General features: G+C 41.0%; 2 protein-coding genes across 2 annotated transcripts; both read left to right on the top strand.

Annotated features, from left to right (window-relative positions):
• Window positions 1-2,665: 2,665 nt before the first annotated feature.
• On the top strand, window positions 2,666-9,112 carry kop (askopos). The gene is made up of 8 exons (XM_083781734.1): window positions 2,666-2,726; window positions 3,665-4,162; window positions 4,908-5,008; window positions 5,242-5,386; window positions 6,185-6,270; window positions 7,085-7,164; window positions 7,441-7,543; window positions 8,801-9,112. The coding sequence occupies exons 2-8, from the start codon at window positions 3,713-3,715 to the stop codon at window positions 8,934-8,936; spliced, it is 1,101 nt and encodes a 366-aa protein (XP_083637860.1). The 5' UTR covers window positions 2,666-2,726; window positions 3,665-3,712; the 3' UTR covers window positions 8,937-9,112.
• Window positions 9,113-12,853: 3,741 nt separating this feature from the next.
• On the top strand, window positions 12,854-18,811 carry crsp7 (cofactor required for Sp1 transcriptional activation, subunit 7). The gene is made up of 3 exons (XM_083781067.1): window positions 12,854-13,175; window positions 14,673-14,747; window positions 14,831-18,811. Exons 1-3 carry the CDS (start codon window positions 13,104-13,106, stop codon window positions 16,535-16,537), a joined length of 1,854 nt encoding a protein of 617 aa, XP_083637193.1. The 5' UTR covers window positions 12,854-13,103; the 3' UTR covers window positions 16,538-18,811.
• The last annotated feature ends 2,059 nt before the right edge of the window (window positions 18,812-20,870 follow it).

Here is a 20,870-nt window from a genome sequence, read left to right on the forward strand (position 1 = left end):
TGATCTCAGGTCAGAATGGGTTAATCCCTCCTCGTGGAAGCACACGACAGCCAGACATTCAGAAGTTCTCTTCTCTTTTACATTTTTAAATCACTAATTCTACTTATTCTGTTTGTCAATCCAAGCTCATGTGTTGAGACCTTGTAGACAGCTTGTTTGTCTCTGTACTACTTGTTTGTTGTGAAAATGACAATGTAACATTATGATGTTCTGTGTACCGTCAAATATGTATATATGTAAATAGAAAACTATAGCAAAGGTCTCATGTACATTTTGTAAATACCTATGAATTGTGTAAATATTAATTTTGTAAATATCCATTAATATAATAAAATTATCATTTTGAACCATGATAATTTTGGGTCTTACTCTTGAATTTGAGGTATAATCTTTGTGTAATTCACATTGAATCCACACGGTTTACTAATGTTTATGTGTAGTGTACAATACTTACAAGAATCTAAAATGTACCTTTGCATACTTCATATTCATATTTTATAGAAACAATGTATTCAGATATATTATATTCCTATAATATTAGTTCAACAGTGAACAGTGAAAGTTAACTATTCTATTGCAATATTTTGGCTCTGAAGAGAAAACACTTGATTTTGATCTCCTCAAGTGGTCCCTGGACCACTGGTTGAAAACCACTGCTCTAGTGAGAACATAAATAGAATATGTTTGCAGCTGATGTGGACATGAAACGAAACATTAAATATGACCTTATAGATACATCAACTAAAAACAAAAAAAAATGTGACATCAATCCCCATTCCCCATACCTTCTCTTTAAATATAACATTATTGCCACCTCTTGGACATGCAGTGTTGGGGAGTATTAAGCTACATGTAGCTGAGCTACGTAGCTGAGCTACATTTTGCTGTAGCTTGTGGTATTTTAGCTACATTCATATTTGTGTACCTCGTCAAGTAGCTCAGCTACCTTTTGGGTCATTTTTTGTAGCTTAGCTACTCAAGTTACAAGCTACAATTTTGGGCAATAACATGAAAGAAATATATTAATTTTGACCATTGGTTGCTGTGTTAATTCTTGTACTAGAACCCCCTTTGAAAAATCAAGGACTGTTCCTTTTTCTGATTGCTTTGAGGGCATATCAGCACTTGACAGCTGCCTCTAATTGGCCTCTGATTGGCCCTGGTATCACAGGGTGGGAGGGGTCTCCCAGGGGGGGAGCAGGGGTCTCCTAGAGGGGAGGAGGGGTCTCCCAGAGGGGAGCAGGGGGAGGAGGGGTCTCCCAGAGGGGAGCAGGGTGGGGGGGTCTCCCAGAGGGGAGCAGGGGGAGGAGGGGTCTCCCAGAGGGGAGCAGGGTGGGAGGGGAATCCCAGAGGGGAGCAGGGGGAGGAGGGGTCTCCCCGAGGGGAGCAGGGTGGGAGGGGTCTCCCAGAGGGGAGGAGGGGTCTCCCAGAGGGGAGGAGGGGTCTCCCGCATGTACATTCTCAATTTAACGCTGAAAAATAAAAAGTAGCTGAGCTACTTTGAGCTACTTTTTCCATGTAGCTGTAGCTTTACAAGCTACATCTCTCCAGGGGTAGCTATGTAGCTTGATCAAGCTACTGCCATGGTGAGCTACTTGTAGCTTTACAAGCTACGCTTTCAAAGTAACTTGCCCAACACTGTGGACATGTGCGGTTACTGCAGCATGAAACCAGTCAAGTTTCTATGTCAATGGTGCTCAACCTTTTTCCTGTTAAGGACCCCCAGAATTATCTGTATTAGGCCGCGGACCCCCATCTGAAAATATGTTGCTCCATTATATATTAGTCTCCCACCCTGACCCCCCTCCTGTATTACCTGTATTTTCTTTTACACATCTTAATAAAATGTTTTGTCTTTGGCCATACTTTTGTAATCTCTTGTCTATATTGCAGTGGTGGACAAATTACTCTACTAAATTGAGTCTTTTATACTGAGTTAATGAACTGGAGTACTGGTACTAAAAAAAAAGTGTTCCCGATCCAATATTCTAATTAATTGAAGTAAATAAGGAGACCATGTAAAAACTATACCAAAAGTAATTTACAAATTCAAACTGTCAGTGTAATCAGGGAGGCAGGCCTATTAATATATCCTTAAGTGATTGTTAAAATGTAGGCTACATTTGCACTTAAGCGTCCTGTTAAATGAAATATAGGCTACAGGAATGCTATTTTGAACAGACTAAAAGATTAATGTCTTGAGGGACAATGGGGGTTAAGTAATGTATTCATAATGTACTTTTTCCTTTCTAGAAATGTAGTGGAGTCAAAAGTACTATATTTGTCTTTGATATAGTGTATTGTGGAGTGGAAAAATATATATAAAAATAAAATGACGATGTGTGTGTGTGTGTGTGTGTGTGTGTGTGTGTGTGTGTGTGTGTGTGTGTGTGTGTGTGTGTGTGTGTGTGTGTGTGTGTGTGTGTGTGTGTGTGTGACTGTGTGTGTGTGTGTGTGTGTGTGTGTGTGTGTGTGTGTGTGTGTGTGTGTGTGTGTGTGTGTGTGTGTGTGTGTGTGTGTGTGTGTAGGCCTATGTGTGTGATTGTGTGTGTGTTTTATTATTCATATATATAATCTCATTTTGGGAAATTCAATGTCAAGTCGCGTATAGCCTACTTGACATGCTGCGTCATGTATCATGAATGCGCATTGATGATGTGACGTACGTCCTCGGGAGCGACAGATGATCGAGTTTATCGTCAACGCTCGCTGCGGGAACCGCATATGTAAGTTTACCGGTTCCATATTTATTTTGTAAATGGTCTAGTTGGTTCATATAGTGTATTATATACCTAACGCTTGCCTTAAATCATTTAGCAGAGGTTTATATTGAACCATGGTGAAAATCCAAGGTGTAGTGCAGTCTCATTGGAAGTTTGCGAACAGCTAGTTTGGATAACCGTTACTATTTTAGCCCTGGTCCAGGGCGTCAGCAGCGATGGCAGTCAGCGCCTTTCGGATTGGAAACCCTTGTTGTTTTTTCGACTAACACCAAAACAAAACTAAATTAACTGGTCTATGGAGCGATATTTCAAGTTCAATTTGCGGGAGGATAGATCTAAAGTCAAACTAGGATGATTGCACAATTATTTTTGACCAGCGACACTGTCATACTGCGGATGATAAACATGATTGTTGGCATACTTGATGCCGTATGCCGAAGAAGTTAGTTAGTTGACTAAAGTCTCAAGGTATTGTTATATGGGGTGTCTACAGTTCCTGAAAACATATATGATAATTGCTTAGAATTTAGTAGCCTAGGCCCGGTTAATTAATTTGGGTAGCCTAATGGGTCAGATGCATAGAACGAAATCGGCATGTGCACTGCAAGGTATGAATCCATAAAGTTTGTTTATCTTCTAGACTATCGGGTCACTTGTCATGCTGAATTTTCCTTTTACACCTCCACTGGTGAATATGATCTTACAGTTCACGTCATGGTTACTGAGTTTTATTCTGTTAATCAGTGTCGTTTATTGGATCTTGGTGCTTTTTTAACCACTAGCAAAAATTGATGATCTTAAAGCTGTTGCACTGCAATGCATTATTAGTTTGCACTGTAGATCGGCAATATTTGATAATGTTTTAGAATTTTCGCCACAATGATAGGCCTATTCCCAAAATTGACAAATCATAATGTGTTTTCCTCTCTATTATATTTTAGTAGGTAAAACACCAGAAACCCTGAGACAGTTGGTTCACCAACTTCAAGATGGATGTCCACAATGTTAACAAGAGGAATTCATATGATTCTGGTCTTGTTGACAATTATGACACACCAGCAAAAAAGGTCTGCATTCCAAATAGTGCTTCTCCAGACCCTGGCTGTTTTGTAGGCTCTGTTTCAAGCACCTCCTCACCCTTGTCACAAGATGAACTGAACAATAAGCAGCCAGTACAAACTGTGAACTCAAGCAGTAGTGAAAAGGATTCAAATGCATCAAGCGGCATCCTGCCTGGTTTAGAGCGCTCCCCGGATCCATCTGAGAAAGTTGCAGTAAGCCTCGGCCCTGCTTTTGACTTTGACGTCAAGGAGATCCTCTGTCTGAGCCCCATTAAGAAAAGCTCCTGCCTGTCTGAACCTTCTATGCTGAGCGCAGACTGCGAGAAGAGTGTGGTGGGCATAGGGGAGATGAAGGACTGCCAGGGCAAACTGAAGGAGGTATGCTTTTTGGCATGCTTTTTGTTCTTGCCTAATGTAAGTCGCTCTGGATTAAGAGCGTCTGTCAAATGCCTAAATTGTAAATTGTAGAAGAGGTCACTGTGGAGACAAGCTTGGAGGAGAGCAGCTTGGAGAATACCCTTCTTAAAGTACTAGTATGGATAATGCAGTAGTCACATTCTTGATCCTCTAGTCTTTATTTAAACCTGAGTTGTGACATACTTGGACAACTTTTCTGTCTGTTCACCAGCATATAGATGCTGGGGTTCAAGTGGTTAATGTATCCAACAGAGTCACAGTAGTTTCATACATATTTAAAGGGATAATGAATTAACTTTATTGCACAATAGAGGGTATGCGCATGCATAAAGTGAGTGGCAAATCAAGTGGCAAAGTGAGTGGCAAAATTAGTTTAACATTGTTTAACGCTTAATGCAATCAGATAGGACTTTTCTGTTTGGTTGTATTTGCCACTCAGTAGGCGTTCCGCATAACTTCCAGGTATGATGATGATGTCACACCCTCTATTGTGGCACACACAAATAGGAAAAATAGCTGATCTAGCGTTGTAGGCTTGTAGATCTTCTATTTTAACTACTTTTTATAATTATCGTTCATAAATTGTAATCGAAGCAAATATTTGAAATAATCATGATACTGATTTTATGTCATATTGACCAGCCCTACTTATTTACACATGTTTTGCATTCTTTCCCTTGTACTACGGTAACTCTCTTGAATCAAGGTGAAGACTGAGGTGGTCGTGGTTCCAAGCCAGAAGATGGAATCAGAGCCTTCTCAGGCCGTGCCAGAGACCACCAGTGCTAAACCAAACCAGAGTCAAAGGTTGTGTTCAAGGCTTATTGACACGAGGCAATAATGTGGAAATTGTGTTTAAAGTATAATGTTTTAACATTTGTAGAGGTGACCATGCCTGAGAATATTTGTATATAGTTAAATCCATTCATAATAGATTCTGTGTCTCTTTTGTGTTCTCCATTTAGCATTGCTTGTGACTGTACTGTAGTCTAACTGGTTAACAAAGTATTCTATGTTTTACTGCCCTCTCTGTGCCAAAGTGCCACAGTGATGTTGAATGCAGACTGTGAGGCGGGCGTAGGCGTAGGGGAGACGCAGGGCTGCCAAGGCAAAGAGGAGGGAGAAGTCACCCCGGAGACTAGCTTCAACGATACCAGCTTCGAGGATACCCCTATCAAAGTACAGGTGTGCATTATGCAGCAGTCACTGTACATTCTCGATATCTAATGTATCCAATACAGTAGTGGTAGGTAGTGGGTGCAGTACTTGGGGCAGCACACCTAAACCTAACCGTAACCCTCTCTCAACCTTTAACACACCCCTCACCAACCTTATGTCTAACCAATGACTAAGTATGTCTCCCAAGATGGTATCCTAGTTATTTAGTAGGGCTGTCACGATTTGCCTAATCCACGATTCAATTCATCTTTCGATTTTAAGGTCACAATTCGATTCATTTTTTTTTTTTAAACCTATTTTCAGCACAGAGCGTTATGTGATTATTAAATTAGGCTAATGTGGACAGTGGGAAGCAAAAATATGTCCACACTTTTCACTATAAGGAAGGGAGATGGTTTTCCGATTATTCTGTTTGTTTACACTACTATAGTAGCCTATCATCATCATCCTCATCATCGCTGTGGCCATAGTGAACTGAAATCGAAAGTAAAGCAGAGAGACGTGCGACACGACACTACAGCGGTCTTGCTCTTAACTCCACTCCTCTCTATCTGCGGAGTGTGGACCGCTGTCTGTCTGTCTGTCTGTCTGTCTGTCTGTCTGTCTGTCTGTCTGTCTGTCTGTCTGTCTGTCTGTCTGTCTGTCTGTCTGTCTGTCTGAAATATTGCAAGTCAGCTTGTGATTTCAATACACTGTATCGAACGTCAATTACGATTCAATTTCGATACATATCAAGAATCGTGACTGCCTACTATTTACCAATATTTTTGTGTGTCCTCCCCCCTTGTACTCTTTTGTGTTAAGGTCAAGTCCAAGGTGGTTGTTCCAAGCCGCCGGAACGTGCAAGCTTACAAGAACAGCAGTACTACAGCGACAGACCAGAGTCTAAGGTTGTGTTCTGTGCTCTGGGTTGCCTCTAGAGCTGTGGTTCTCAAGTGGGGGGGTAACGTTTGCATAGGACCACAGGTCCTAAGTATTTTACTGTATCTCTGTGCTGTTTACATTTTTGACTAACAAAGTATTCAATCAATCAATTACTTGATATAAATCAATTTAACCACTTTGACCATATAAACATTGGTACATTGATACTGTATATATCGGTTACATCGGTTCTTTGAAATTAGTTAGTTTTTGGAATATTCTATCAAAATTGTATGGGGTTCCCTGGCAGAAAATATTCAGATGGGTTCAACGGCCAAATACATATTAATTTTGGGGTCCCTGCCATGATTTTCATGATTTTTGGGCGTTTTGCCTTTATTGAAAGATATATAGTTCGTTGACAGACAACGGGATGGGGAGGGGGGGGGGGGGGGGCATGCAGCAAAGGTCGTCGGGATCGGGACTCGAACTAGCAACACGCAGTCAGGCTGGATTACCAGCCTAGTTGCCCGGATTTTGGACTTATATGTATTTTGTTTATTATTAAGGGTATTGTAGCCTTCAATTTGATAGGGGAAGTGGGGGGGTGGTTACGAGACTTTTGTATTTGGGGGGTTTTCGCCAGCCCAAAAGGTGGAGAGAACACCTGCTCTATACAGTATATAGGGTGCTGTCACTGTGCTTGCAGATAAGGCATGATGTGTAAATTGTGGATAAAGTATGATGTTCTAACTTTCGTAAAGACGACTGCCCGAGAATATTTATACTCATAATAAATACTTTTATCCTTTTATGATTAGATGCTTCTGTTTTCCCCAGGTCGTCCTTTAATGCAGATTACCATGGTGCGAAGCAGCAGTATGTGGGGGCAGTCAGAAGGCACGTGGAGGAGAATCCAGGTTTGGCCACAATTTGTGTGAATGTTTGTTACCTGCCCTCCAGAAACTTTACCACCAGGCCTTGATTCATGAATGTTTGTTACCTGCCCTCCAGAAACTTTACCACCAGGCCATGTTTCATGAATGTTTGTTACCTGCCCTCCAGAAACTTTACCACCAGGCCATGTTTCATGAATGTTTGTTACCTGCCCTCCAGAGACTTTACCACCAGGCCATGTTTCATGGAGATGTTCGTTGTCAAGCTGATTACATTTGTGTATTTGTCTTTTCCTTGAGGTGTAATGGCTGAGCTGCAGAACACGATGCACAATGTTGCTAACCAGCGATGGCATTCTGCAAGTGGCCACCAGTGGCAGCATCCATCTGACCTCACAGTCAGGTTAGTTGTACGCGCGTGTGTGTGTGTGTGTGTGTGTGTGCGTGCGTGCGTGTGTGCGTGCGTGCGTGCGTGCGTGCGTGCGTGCGTGCGTGCGTGCGTGCGTGCGTGCGTGCGTGCGTGCGTGCGTGCGTGCGTGCGTGCGTGCGTGCGTGCGTGCGTGCGTGCGTGCATGTGTGTGTTTGTGTGTGCACGCGTGCCCATTCTGAGAAACAATATATAGGGAACTGCTGGTACCCGTTTCACCAAGATTGTCTTTTTTGGGCATCAAACACAAATCAAACACAAATAACCCAATACTTGGAATATCAAAGTATGAATTTGCAATCATAAAGGTAGTGGATGATTATGGAAGAGCACATCCTCCCCAGATCCCAAAACGTGGATGGAAGATATGGTAGAGCTTTTCTTTATCGATAACTCCACTCATTGTGCTGTGGGTTTCTCCTAAAGTTCTTCCCTGATGCCGTCATGATGAGCCTTTCACACACAGTGAGCAAAACCTCGCCGATCAAAGCCCGATCTTTGGTCGAGATCGGGAGTTTTGTCGGCGAGCGCCAAAAATGGTCCCCGACAGCATAATCGGAGCAAATATCGTGCAGCCATAAACCATTTGATACAGACTTATAGCACGTCATGTAGACAGCACTATAATTGCATAGTATGTAGTCATAGCACTTCATAGTACATATGTATAGCATAGTATAGTATATATGTATAGTTTATATGTATAGTTTCATTATATATATATATTCCACTGTTACGTTCTTAGCTTACGCATGTTTCATGATAAATGCTTTTTATATATGTGATGTATTCCCATGCTTTTTTTGTTCTTGCTTAATGTAAGTCGCTCTGGATTAAGCGTCTGCTAAATGCCTAAATTTTAAATTGCAGTCTACTCTAGAGTGGCTCTTGCCAGACTTCTGCAGTGCAGCGCAAGGCTTACTAGGTAGTACTTACTAGGTAGAAGTCCTAAATTAGTGTAGGGTTTAAGTCGTTATAAAGTTAGACAGTAAAATTCTTCCCTTCTCTTTTAACAATTATATATTTTTATTTATTATATTTATTTGACAGAGACAATGCGTCAGTTTTCATATCCATGTAAATGGGCCAGAGTTAGCCAAAAGCAAATTTTCATCTGTAGTCCCTGAGCAGGCTCAAAATGTTTGGTTACATTTTGTACACATTCAAATAAATTAACATTGAGGATTTTGTTAGATGACAGTCCTACTCTAATTCAAAAAATGTCCTTTTCAGAAACTATCGAAGGCCATTTGAACACAAGACTCATGTGAGATCTCTTCACGAGTGGCGGGCCCAAAACGCTGGGAGTGGTGCACGCTTTTTCACAGTCCCACACACATTTCAGCGAAGTCCAGTTGTTTTCCCCTAACTTTTTGTTTACACTGTAATATGTTGTTTTTGTGTTTAATATAAGTGTAGCTTTTTATTTTAATATACGTGTGGTTTTGTCTCTTGTTTGCACGGTTATATTGTTTTTGTGTTATATACATGTGGCTTAGATTGTTTTTGTTTGCACTATTGTTTATATTTTTGTTTTAATTTAAGTGTGGCTTAAGATGTTGGGCTCAATTCATTTGTATTAATACAATTTCATACAACTCTTCCCCGGATTTATTTATTTTATCGCATTCCCAAACAGTGAGAAATTTGTTCCTTGGGTCTTGCATCTCTCATCTTGACAGTACACCATAGTTTCTCTATATATTTATATTTAAAATGCTAATCAACTGCCATATTTGCCATTTCATTGGCAAAGGTCTTACCATCACTGTGTTAAGATGCAATGGGAGCTCAGGAGCTGTGTTAGCCTAAGATTTAGACTCTTGTAGATGTATTTTATCGATTCTGACATTTTCAGTCTTTGAAAATGTCCGAATCGATAAAATACATCTACAAGAGTCTAAATCTTAGGCTAGAGCCGTGTAGGATATTAGCAGTTACAATCTTACTCACAATTGTTTACAGTAAATCAACAAAATAATTTGGGGCAGATGACAAGTTCACAAAAATGTTTTGTTTTATTTGATAGATCACGAATATATAGAAACAATGCACTCAGAAATCAGAATAACATAATAATCTGATGCCATAGATTCCAGCAACAGTTATTTGGTGATATTGGTCTGGCACTCCACTATTTTGCTGTGATGTTGGAATCTGTTTGTAACCGCCCTTGGAAATAAATCTCCCACAGACTAATATTCCAGTTCCAGACTAATATCTACGTTAGTCTGGCCAGGCCAGGCTAACTATACTTTGCTGGGGTACTCAATAGTCAATAACACATTGCTATGGATACGGATACAATAACCCACAGATTGATGTTTGTGGGATGGGGTCCGGGTGATGGCTGAGTCAAACAAATTTGTTGTGTTGTGTATTGAGTAATCGATGCACACAAGATAAATCAGTCATCCCCACACACATTCAGGGTGAGCGACTGCTTCTGTCATGACAGGTGGATTATGTGGCTTGTGTGTGTGGCTATGTACCACTTATTACTCCAAGGCATGGCAAGCAATATGTCAAACTTTATTTTTGATCTGAAAGCTTGGCTTTCATCTGTTGAACAAGTGCACTTGTTATAATGACATGATATCTTAATGGTTCCCAGACTGTGTAGTAGTAATGTGTAATAGTGCCACCATTATTATTAGTAGTTTCTAATTAGCCATTTTAATCAGCATTCATTAATATGGAAGATTGGCATGTTCTCTTTTTGGATAAAAACCCAATTTCAGCCAAGCACCACTGCCCTCTGGTGGCAAGCAAGGGGCCGTGGACCTGGCAGTCACATTTCACTTCATACATACATTTCTTCATTTAAAAAAATAATACTTTTCTTCTCTCCAAAAGTAACAATAACTGAAGATTTAGTTTTTGTGTGATACATGTGGAATTCTATTAAAAAGGTTAAAAAAATATATCTTGTTGCAAATTACACTAAAGTGAATTTCAATACCTATACCTCCTATATGCTATGTATAGTAGTTTGTCAATTCAGGTTTGCAAAGTGCAAACAAACACTTTCAAAATCCCAATTTTGCTCCACTGCTCACATTTCAAGTTAAGTTCACGTTACAAGATATTTCACTTGCAAGTAGCATACACTCTTATTATTGAACACACTGTTTCTTTTAATAGTCTTTATTCACAGAATAAATCTCTATGGTAACTATGGGAGTCATGGATCCAGGATTACTGGCTTCAATTTTGAAGGTAAATGTGATATGGTCCAATTAGTGCTTTGACATAATCTGATTTGTTTACTTTATTACACTTTTTGAGAAAGTAATGGAATTAATTTGAACTCCACTGGATCAAGTGAGAAAGTACCGGTAGTCAAGATAAAGGTAAACATGTTCATTATTTCCTTCATGTATATGCCTATACTATCCTCACAACACATCGCAGCGTGACGCGTTGTGAGCTTGCAGATCTGCTATTTTCAGCATGCAACCAAGTGTAAAATGACTTATACTGGATCTCTTGTCCACTAGTCCCTTCCTAACATTTTAGTCTAGTTTTTATTTGTTGACGAAATTGTCAGTATATTTAGTCTTAGTTTTAGTCATCGTAGCTTAGTTTTCATTTAGTTTCCATATAGTTTTCATCAGTGGAAAAGGGTAGTCGACGAAAAGAATTCGGCTTAGTTTTAGTCGACGAAATCAACACTGGTGAAGATGCATTAGTCTATGACTGTGTTTCTTCCACATCTTCAGGGATTGAGAAAGACTCGATAAACAGTAATTGGATCAGAAACAAGAGTTAACCTAAGTTATCTCCACTTGGTAAGATTTACATTGTGCTATGACATTCCAAAACATTTTGGACCTTGGATATGTTCACAAATATATTTTTGATATTTTGTCCACTTAACCCTTTTGAGGCCAAATCAAGTTTTCTCTGGGGTTTTTTTTGAGCAGCAATGAAAACAGGCAAAACAGTGAAAACTGTGAAAACAGTGACATCTGCTGGCAAATCCCATTGACATATGTGGCCAAATTTGACTGAGGGACTGTCATTGGACTTTTTAGAATTTTCGTTTTTTCATGTCATATGAAAGCAGGGAATCAAAGCTTCAAAATTGACATATTGTTGTTCAGTTTGACCCACCAAAACTGGTGGGTCAAACTGAACAACCAATATGTCAATTTGAAATTTGAAATGTCTTGCAGAAAACAGCGAGTTGAGAAAACAGGCTTGAAAGGTTCACTTCTGTGGACTCTACCATTACACCTAGCTACATGTTTAACATTTATTTCATATTTATTTCAGACATGCTTTAGTATGTGAAGAGTACGTCTGCCTGTGCTATTAACTCATTTTGGATAAAATATAAATACATTCAGTTTTTCTCCTTCTGGTGAAAGCTGGAGGTTGCACGATGGCAGGCTCTCAGTCAAATCTGGTCACATATATGGAGGAAATCAGAGCACTTGTTTGAGCCAGAAAACCCCAGACCACAGAAAATCTACAAAAATGTAAGAAAAATTACAAAAACTTTATTTCTATGTCACAATCCCTTTAATAATGTATAATTAATAAATACATTACAATACTGACCCCTGTTGTTATTGAACAAGCACTAGTGGTTCTCAAAGAGGGGTCCGGACGGGGACCCCCAGCAGGGGTCCTTGAAGGTATTCCAGGGGGTCCGGGTCCCTGCAAAATGTGTAGGCCAAGTAATAACATATAGTAATAATAATAATAATAATAATAATAATAATAATTATTATTATTATTATTATAAGCTCAAAGTGGTTTACAGAGCAATGGAGAAAGAAAGAAAAGAAAAGCAAGGCATAAAACATTAAAAAACAATAGCAGTAATGCAATACAGTGTGGACATGAATAACAAAAAAATTAAAAGTCAATTAAAGTGTAGAAGTGGTTCTTTAGCTGTGCTTTAAAAATGTCTACTACAGAGGCTGTCAGTCGAAGGTACAGTGGGAGTTTGTTCCACGCCGTCGGCCTATATAATATTATAATAATAGAAAATTTATATCCGACCTACAAGCTGACATAGGGCGTCACAACACTTCTTTCTTTTTTTTGGGGGGGGGGGTCCTCCTTGACATGAAATATAGTGTGAGAACCACGCGTTTCGTGGACGTGTGTGTGTCTGTGTCTCTGTGTTTACCAGTGAGTCAACAACTCTACGAACGACGCGCGGCGCAGACGTCGAGCTGCACAGTGCACAACCCCAATATTAATTGTATCCCAGAATGCAGCAGGAGGCCGTCCGCTGTGATCCAGCTACTGGTAGTAGTAGTCAGAGAGCAGGGCGCCGAGCAGGCAGCAGTCAGCGCCGCACGGCAACAAGCTAACACACAACACCCCGTTAACACTGTCTCCATGTGACATTTAAGCAACCTTATACTTAGCGCACACACGCGACGACGACGGGTGGGGGAAAGAGCTATGCAGCTGTGGCGCATCTCATGAAAGTGTCAACCAGTGAGCCCTAGTTGTTCGTTTTAAAAAAAGGAGGAATTCCTCCACCAAGCCACCCCGCCGGACACCGAACCAGGCAATGACAACGGCCTCCGCAACTCCGCAGCAGATGAGAGACCGGCTGCTGCAGGCCATCGACAGTCACAGCAATGTGAGTTGAAACTCACCACTGCTAGCTAGCCCCGCTTATAGCCTCCGTTAGCTTGTTTACCTACCTGCTCTCAGCGGTAAAACTTCACCGGGTCGTTTAGTTTTTAACCCTCGTAACGTGTATATATGTTGACCAAAAAAAGGCGACCGTGTTCGTCACGTTGACAGTTTTACGATGACTCACCGGCATGTTTTCTTTTCGAATAGCCGGAGCGACGCGGGGGCTCTTGAGTTGACAGATTATATCCAGCCGTTAGCTAAAGCCGTTAGCCCCGCTAGCCCAGAGTCAACGTACAGAGGAGAGGACGGTGATGGCATAACTAAGCGTCTTGGGGCTATGTCAAGTTATTAAAAGACAACCTTTTGTACTTATTATTCGCAGGATCTTTTTGCTCTTTCAAAAAAATTACGATTTATTTTTTAACTGAAAGGGTGTATTTATTCTGTTCAAATGTCATTTAGCCCAGTGGCATTTAATCAGAGGAATAAAAGCATTTGATACACATGCTTCCGGATTGTCTGTGACGTCCTTGTCTTTACCTTTGGTATCTGAGCCTGCTAGCTAAATTAGCTTATAGCCAACTCACTGAGGGAGGGATTGGCCTATTTTCTGGAAAGGAACAAGTTCATGATGTGGCGTTAAGTCTCATTTGCATGTTAACGTGCTGTGTGTTCTGTGCTGTACAAGTTATGTCCATCAAAAAGTTCTTGTCATTGATCCTGGATCGGTGTATTCGCTGATAAAGAGATGTGCTCACAAACACACTGACGGGAGTGATCGTGGCAGGTGTATAGTTGTTACAACGGTAGCTACCTTTTCAGGAAGTAGCCGGGTTTTCCCTTTCCAAGTTGAACGTAAACGTTAGCAAGCCAGCTGCCAAACCCAAACTTAACATGCATCACCTAACGTTTGAATGTCGCCTGACTTTCTTTTAACACCGTACTCGCATGAAATCAAAATCACACCGCATTTACATTGAACTTTTAGGGCTGCTGTCAAAGGGTAAAATGGGTCCCTTGAGTTGACACTTCTCAGCCTCCACTTTTATACGTCGCTTTCGCTTTGCTTCTCAGGCTAGTAGTGAGCAAACTTGCAGACTTCTCTCAGTCAAATGTTTCAAGAAAGCACTTTTGGTAGTGTTGACTTAGTCTTTGGATTGAAATGGATTGACATTTTTATTAAGTCTGTAGAATGGGATGGGTACAGGTCAATATAAAAACTGCTAGAAAAAGCACTAATCAGGGTCCTCCATTTTCTTAACTTCAGATGTTTGAACACCGTGGATATTCAACTTAAATCCTGTATTGTCATTATTATATAATATCAACAAGCCTACAATACAAAATTCCTGCTGTAGTTTGATATCGCGTTATGAAAATCGCAGACCAGCTACTGTGTGTGTGTGTGTGTGTGTGTGTGTGTGTGTGTGTGTGTGTGTGTGTGTGTAATGTCTATTGCATAACAATGTATATTCTTTTTTTTGTAATCTCCATCCAGATTTGCAATATGGTGGTTGTATTAGAAGTAATTACCTACCTGGAAAAAGTTCCCATCACCAAAGAAGAACTAGAGGTAAGCAACTTGACTCAGTGTGAGCGTGGTTGTTGCAGAAGTTTCATAGGCTAACTTCTCTCTTTTTAACATTATTCATGCAGGAGACTCGCTTAGGAAAACTAATCAATGACGTGAGGAAGAAAACCAAGGATGAAGACCTTGCCAAGCGTGCAAAGAAACTATTACGGAACTGGCAGAAGTTGATAGAGCCGGGGCCGGCTGTGAGTGCCCCTGGCTCTACCAATGGCGGCTCCCACCCCTGCAGGACAGATCCCTCTCCCCCTGACATTTCTGTGCCAGTCAAGGGCCTCCCTGAAGTCAAAATTAGAAATGATATTCACAACACATATTCACCCAAAGCAGAGAAATCGAGCAACCGCAAGCGTCGGGGTGAGAACAGAGATAGCGGGGTTCACTTATCAGCCAAAATCTCTAAACTCTCTACTTACAATAACTCTGTCTTGACACCCCCCACCAATGGGATCGCAGGCAGTCCAGAGGCTCTCCCTGAGCAGGAGGTTGTGCCGTCTCTTGATCCATCTCGGACAGAACACGCCGAAAGCGATAAACTCCCCAGAATCCCCATCAATGCTGTCAAACCCCGCCCCAGCTCCCCTGGAGTGGCCAAACTACCTAGTACTTCCGTTTTGATCAAGGCTGCTGTGATGCAACAGCATGCACGAATGGACGAAGGGGGAGGGGGAGGTGGTGCTGGAGGAGGGGGGAATTATCAAGCCAAAAGCCCCCGTGGCCACACCAACAGTCCAAGGAGCGTGAAGCAGGAAACTATGTCTAAACGCTCCTCAACATGTACACCAAAAGGGACATCTTCTGTCCCAAGTCCCTCTTCTAGGGGCTCACCCATGCCCTCGTCCCAGCCTTTAACCTCCCCAGCAGCACCGGCACCCTTTGGTGACGGGCTGCCTCCTTCTCATAGGTCTTCTTCAATGCACTGGGCTAGTTCCTCAGAAGCCCCTCCCCACTGCGCCCCACACGGCGCAAATCCAACACTGGAATCCCCTTCAGTCTCCCCTCCCCTCTTGCATCCCCAGCTTCAAATGCACAACTCTGAACTCCTCCACGCGCCCTCCGCTTCGTTGTCCCCCGGGGTGACAGAGCTCGACGTGGAAATGGCGGGGTCCTCCTCAGACCGAAAGAGAAGAAAGAAGTACAGGTCTAGAGACTATTCCGTCAACCTAGACGGTCAGAAAATAGAGGACATGACCAAGCCTGTGCGATTAAAAGAACGCCGGATAACCTTTGATCCCGTAACGGGTCAGATCAAACCTATGGTACACAAAGAACCCTCTCAGGCGGAGGAAGCCCTCATGCCTGACCCCGCCGAGTCTAGACAGAGGACCGAGAGCTCTGTGCAGCAGAAGCCCTCTGTTTCCAATCAAGCGGCCACACCCAACCCTTTCCAACAGACAAACTGGAAGGAGCTTTCCAGGAACGAAATCATCCAGTCCTACTTGAACCTCCAGAGCAACGTGCTCACTTCCTCAGGGGTCCAGGGGTCCAGTGCACACTTTTTCATGTCCGAGTACCTCAAACGAGAGGAACACGACATCAAGGAGAAGAGGAAGACGCACGTTCTGCAGACGGACTGCTCGCCCGGGGACAAGCCGGGCGTCAGCCGAGAGGTGACGGGCGAGGACATGGTCAGGATGAACACGCAACATTGGTCGGGGGTGAACGGTTGCTCTGACACCAACGGCACCTGGTATGATTGGACAGAGTGTATATCGTTGGACCCTCACGGAGATGAAAGCAAACTGAACATCCTGCCATATGTTTGCCTAGACTGAGGGAGCTTGGGGAAGGTGGCTGTCCTCTCTCCACGCCTTTCTCGCTGCATCTCCACAGAGATGGGGGTAACTTTGTGATTTTGTTTGTCCACTGTGAGTTTGGGGAAAGCCAGACCAGCTAAACTCCCTCCACGCCTCTCCTTCTTTTCAAAGATAATCTTATTGAGGTTTTGGTATAGAAAGATTTAAAAAAAAAGATGTTTAATAAAAGAAAAAGTTGCGTTTGTCGAACTAAAGGGCTGTTTCTGTTCTATTTTTCAAAATGAAATCCACAGGAACTTTGAGGCCCTGTTTGCAGAGTGCTGCTACTATTCTAGGAAGTAAAAAAGGACAACTGGAGAGTATCATCCACAGGAACCACAAATCGGTCTATGATACCTTGTGCTTGCAGAATGTTTAATGTTTTGGGCAACCTAATGCAAATGAGTAAATTTGCCACTGTACAGTACATGGATCATAGCCCTTTGTGGTTTACTATGGCAATACTATTAATTCCTATATTCCTTCTAGCTACTAAGAATAAATCACAAATCAGGGTCCTATATTATTGGAGGGTAGGCGGGGTTTAGCTGTCCAGTCTGGGCCACTAACTTGAAGAAAGGTTCATCTAGCACAGGTAAAGCCAAGCATGCCCAGTGTGTGGAATACTGGCCCCATGTTTGGCAGTTACAAGAAGCTTTATGTGAGATATAAAAAAAAGACTAAATTATAAATTTCTTACCATGTATGCATTATTTATTTTGACCAGTTATTTTGTGGGAGGTGTAACAAAACGGATGTTCAAAAACACAAAAAAAAACAAGCTTTTTTTTTTTCCCTGTTTGCATCACAATGTTGTTGGCCTGTTCTGCAATGCAAAAAGAGGCATGCCGTTTTCTTTAATGTTGGTCAATGTGATTGGTCAGCAACATTCCATATTCCACCCCCTCACCCACTCTTTCCACCGTTTCGTTTCAATGTGTCATGTTCTCAGAGTAAAAAAATAAACAAGTTACCAGGTTTAAGCGCTGTGTTACTAACTCCTACAATAGCCTGCTTCTACAAATTGGTACCCCAAAAAAATACATTTCAAACCATTACCTTCTGTAATTCCATCATGTTTAGAAAATATCCAAACCGCCTTAACCCATTTAGACCTGAGGACGATTCTACAAATGCCTTCTAAATCCTGACCGTTTTCTGAAAAAACCCATGTTTCTATGTCGTTCTCAAACAATTTCATGTCAAGGACTACCAAAAATATATGTAATTGGCCACCGACCCCCATCTGAAAAGATGTTGTTCCAGGGACCCCCCAGAAGCAAAGATTTTAGTTAAAAACTTTTTTTTATTCAAATAGATTTGTGCCACATTTTCACGATTTTTCAAAAATAGTATAACATAGTGCTTAAAACACCAAGTGGCACCAACCCAGAATGGGTTAAGTCTAATTTGCAGGTGTCACATACCCAAATAGCAGATTACACGCTTTCAATTTGTTGTGAACCGTAGATCGGCTGTGACAACTTATGTTCAAATCAAGCCCCTTAGTGAGGGTAGAGACCTGCACATGGACATAAGTTGACAACTTGTTCATTGACTTGATAAATGTGTGTGTATAGGGCGGCAGGGAATGATCTTTACCACCCACAAGTTCCAATTGTATGTACGTGCATACTACATACTATAGACCAGATCGTCCTGTCGCTCTAAAACTATCATTTGTCTGTGTCGACCTGACGTAGAACCAAGAGGGAGAGAAAGCTGCCGGCATGCATCGTCAATGTTTTCTATGTGACAAAAATCTGATTATGTCATAAGTCCTTAATTTCTTCCTGTATTCATCTGTTACTGCCACTGTGTTGCTCACAAATTACAGTAATGAGCCCCAAGACCAGATGGTGGGCAAACAATACATTCATGCATCCCTCCCATCCATCCATTCATTGACCCCTTCCATACCTACCAATGTGCCTTGGTAAAAATGGTAAATCTGGATTTGCTTCCACATAAAACACGCCTGTCCTTGGATCTAGGTTGATGTGCGAGAATTCCAAAATTCCATGTTTGATTATAAATAAATCTAATATGCACCGTTCTCTTTTTTTACATGGGTGAAATTGCAGACAATGACAACACCGCACAACAGCAATGCTCGCAATAAAGGAAAGTGCTAACAATGGATGATAAGAATCAGTTTTTTTTTGTTATTTTTTACTAGGGCATCTTTATTTGTTCAGTGTTTAACGACATCTCTTGTTTGAAAAATAAAAGTGATCTAAATCCTCTGCACAATTGACTATTTTTCTTTTAGCACATTCATGTGTGTTTATTTGAACATTTAACCATGAACTTCTGTGAAGTTTTGTTTTACTTTTTTGTCATTTGTATTAATCTGTCATTTGTATTAATCTATCAGTATCTATGCCGTCAAACTGATAATGTTGTATGTTCTCATCACGCATCGTTGACCATTGGGTTTTCCCCAACCATGGAGAGAGTCATCCACAAGGGGGAGCACTTAGCCTATGGTTTTTCTTTGCTGAATGTACAGGTCCATCGCAATGAATTAGAATATTGTGTAAAAGTGAAACTTTCATATATTATGATTATAACAACTGATTATTTATTATTATTATTATAACTGATGTCATACAGCTCAAGAAAATCTAAAAAAAATCCTACAATTAAGTTAGAATATTTTACGAGACCACTAAACAAAAAATGTCGACCATCTGAAAAGTAGGCTATATTAATGTATGCAGTAAATACTTGGTCTGGGCTACTTTTGAACAAATCATTTCATCAAATACTTCACTTTATGCACAATGAATTGAGAATATATGAAAGTTTCACTTTTTGAATTATATTACGGAAGAAAATGAACTTATACACAATATTCTAATTAATTGAGATGGACCTGTATATGTGCAAATAGGGTTCTTGTTTATAGAGGATATGTGTGACAAGTTAACTCGCGTTTTAGCTGAGAATTTAGACATTCCAATAATGGCAAACTTTGACTGCAATGTATTTTGTTGTTACAAACAGCGCCAGACAAACATATTTTAGATAAACCGATACTAGTGTAATGCTTATGCAATCAATCACTTGCTGTTTTTTGTTACAATTATTACTTATCTGTGTCCTTATAGGTTGTTTTTTTTGTTATATGTTCAAACGCGATATAAGAGATCTTAAATCGGCTGTGACTCAAACAATATCAATGCCTGTCTTCTGCATGTTGCTGCGTGTTTCATCAGAGACTGGTGTCTTTGTCAGTACAAGTCACCTGTGAAACCCTCACATGCTCACTGGGGCACTCCCCATCAGTTTCATTCCATAAGCCAGCTATACTAAAAAAAAAGTATCAATACTGCAATATAAGTGTATACTCTGTTACAAGTAAAAGTTCGGAATTCAAAATGTACTTGAGTAAAAGTACAAATGAATCAAAATGTACTTAAAAGTACCAAAAGTACCCATTGTGCAGAATGTCTCATTTCAAGTTTTTCAAATGTATACAACATATTTTGAAAATATCACATCTACAAGCTCACAATGCGTCGCATCGCCACGCATTGTGAGCTTGTATATCGGCTATTTTCAAATGGCCCAAATGTGTATGGGCTAAAGTGCTTAATAAATCTTTTGTAATAATCAAAATGTAAGTGAGTAACTAAAGTTGTCAAATAATTGCAGTGGAGTAAAAGTACAATATTTGCCTATGAAATGTAGTGGAGTAGAAGTAATAGTACTGAGAATGTGATATACTAAAGTAAAGTGCAAATACCTCAAAACGGTACTTAGGTACGGTACTTATATAAATGTACTTAGTTACTTTACACCATTGCCTGAAGCCAAGGCGTACTCCCTGTCGGATGTGTCCAGTTGAGGTACCGCCATGACATCATGAACGCTGTGTTTCAGACTCTGAATCACTCTTGCGTGTGTAATGCTATGGTGTAATTGTCTATGGCGGTGGTTACCAAAGTGGGGTCTGGGGACCCCCAGGGGTCCTTGATGGAGTTCCAGGGGGGTCCCCAGCTAAATGATAGTTTGTAACCAAGTGGGCCTTTATGGGTCTGTAACTCTAAGAGTGTACAAATGGAACCAAATGGACCCTTACGGGTCTACTAATTAGTGTCAATTTGGGGGTCCAAGTTTGGGAACCACTGGTTTGAAAAGCAAGACAGGTGTATAGTACATCCTAATTCAGGTCAAACCTGGGGCCCTTGAAATGAAAATGATTGAAAATCACTGCTAGAGCCGCACAAATCTTCTCTTATGGGGGTCCTTGGCATATATTTTCAAATGGGGGGTCCGCAGGCTAATGAGTATAATTTTGGGGGTC

The sequence above is a fragment of the Protomyctophum parallelum genome (genome assembly GCF_964188405.1).
Source record: "Protomyctophum parallelum genome assembly, chromosome: 14".
NCBI lineage: Eukaryota > Metazoa > Chordata > Actinopteri > Myctophiformes > Myctophidae > Protomyctophum > Protomyctophum parallelum.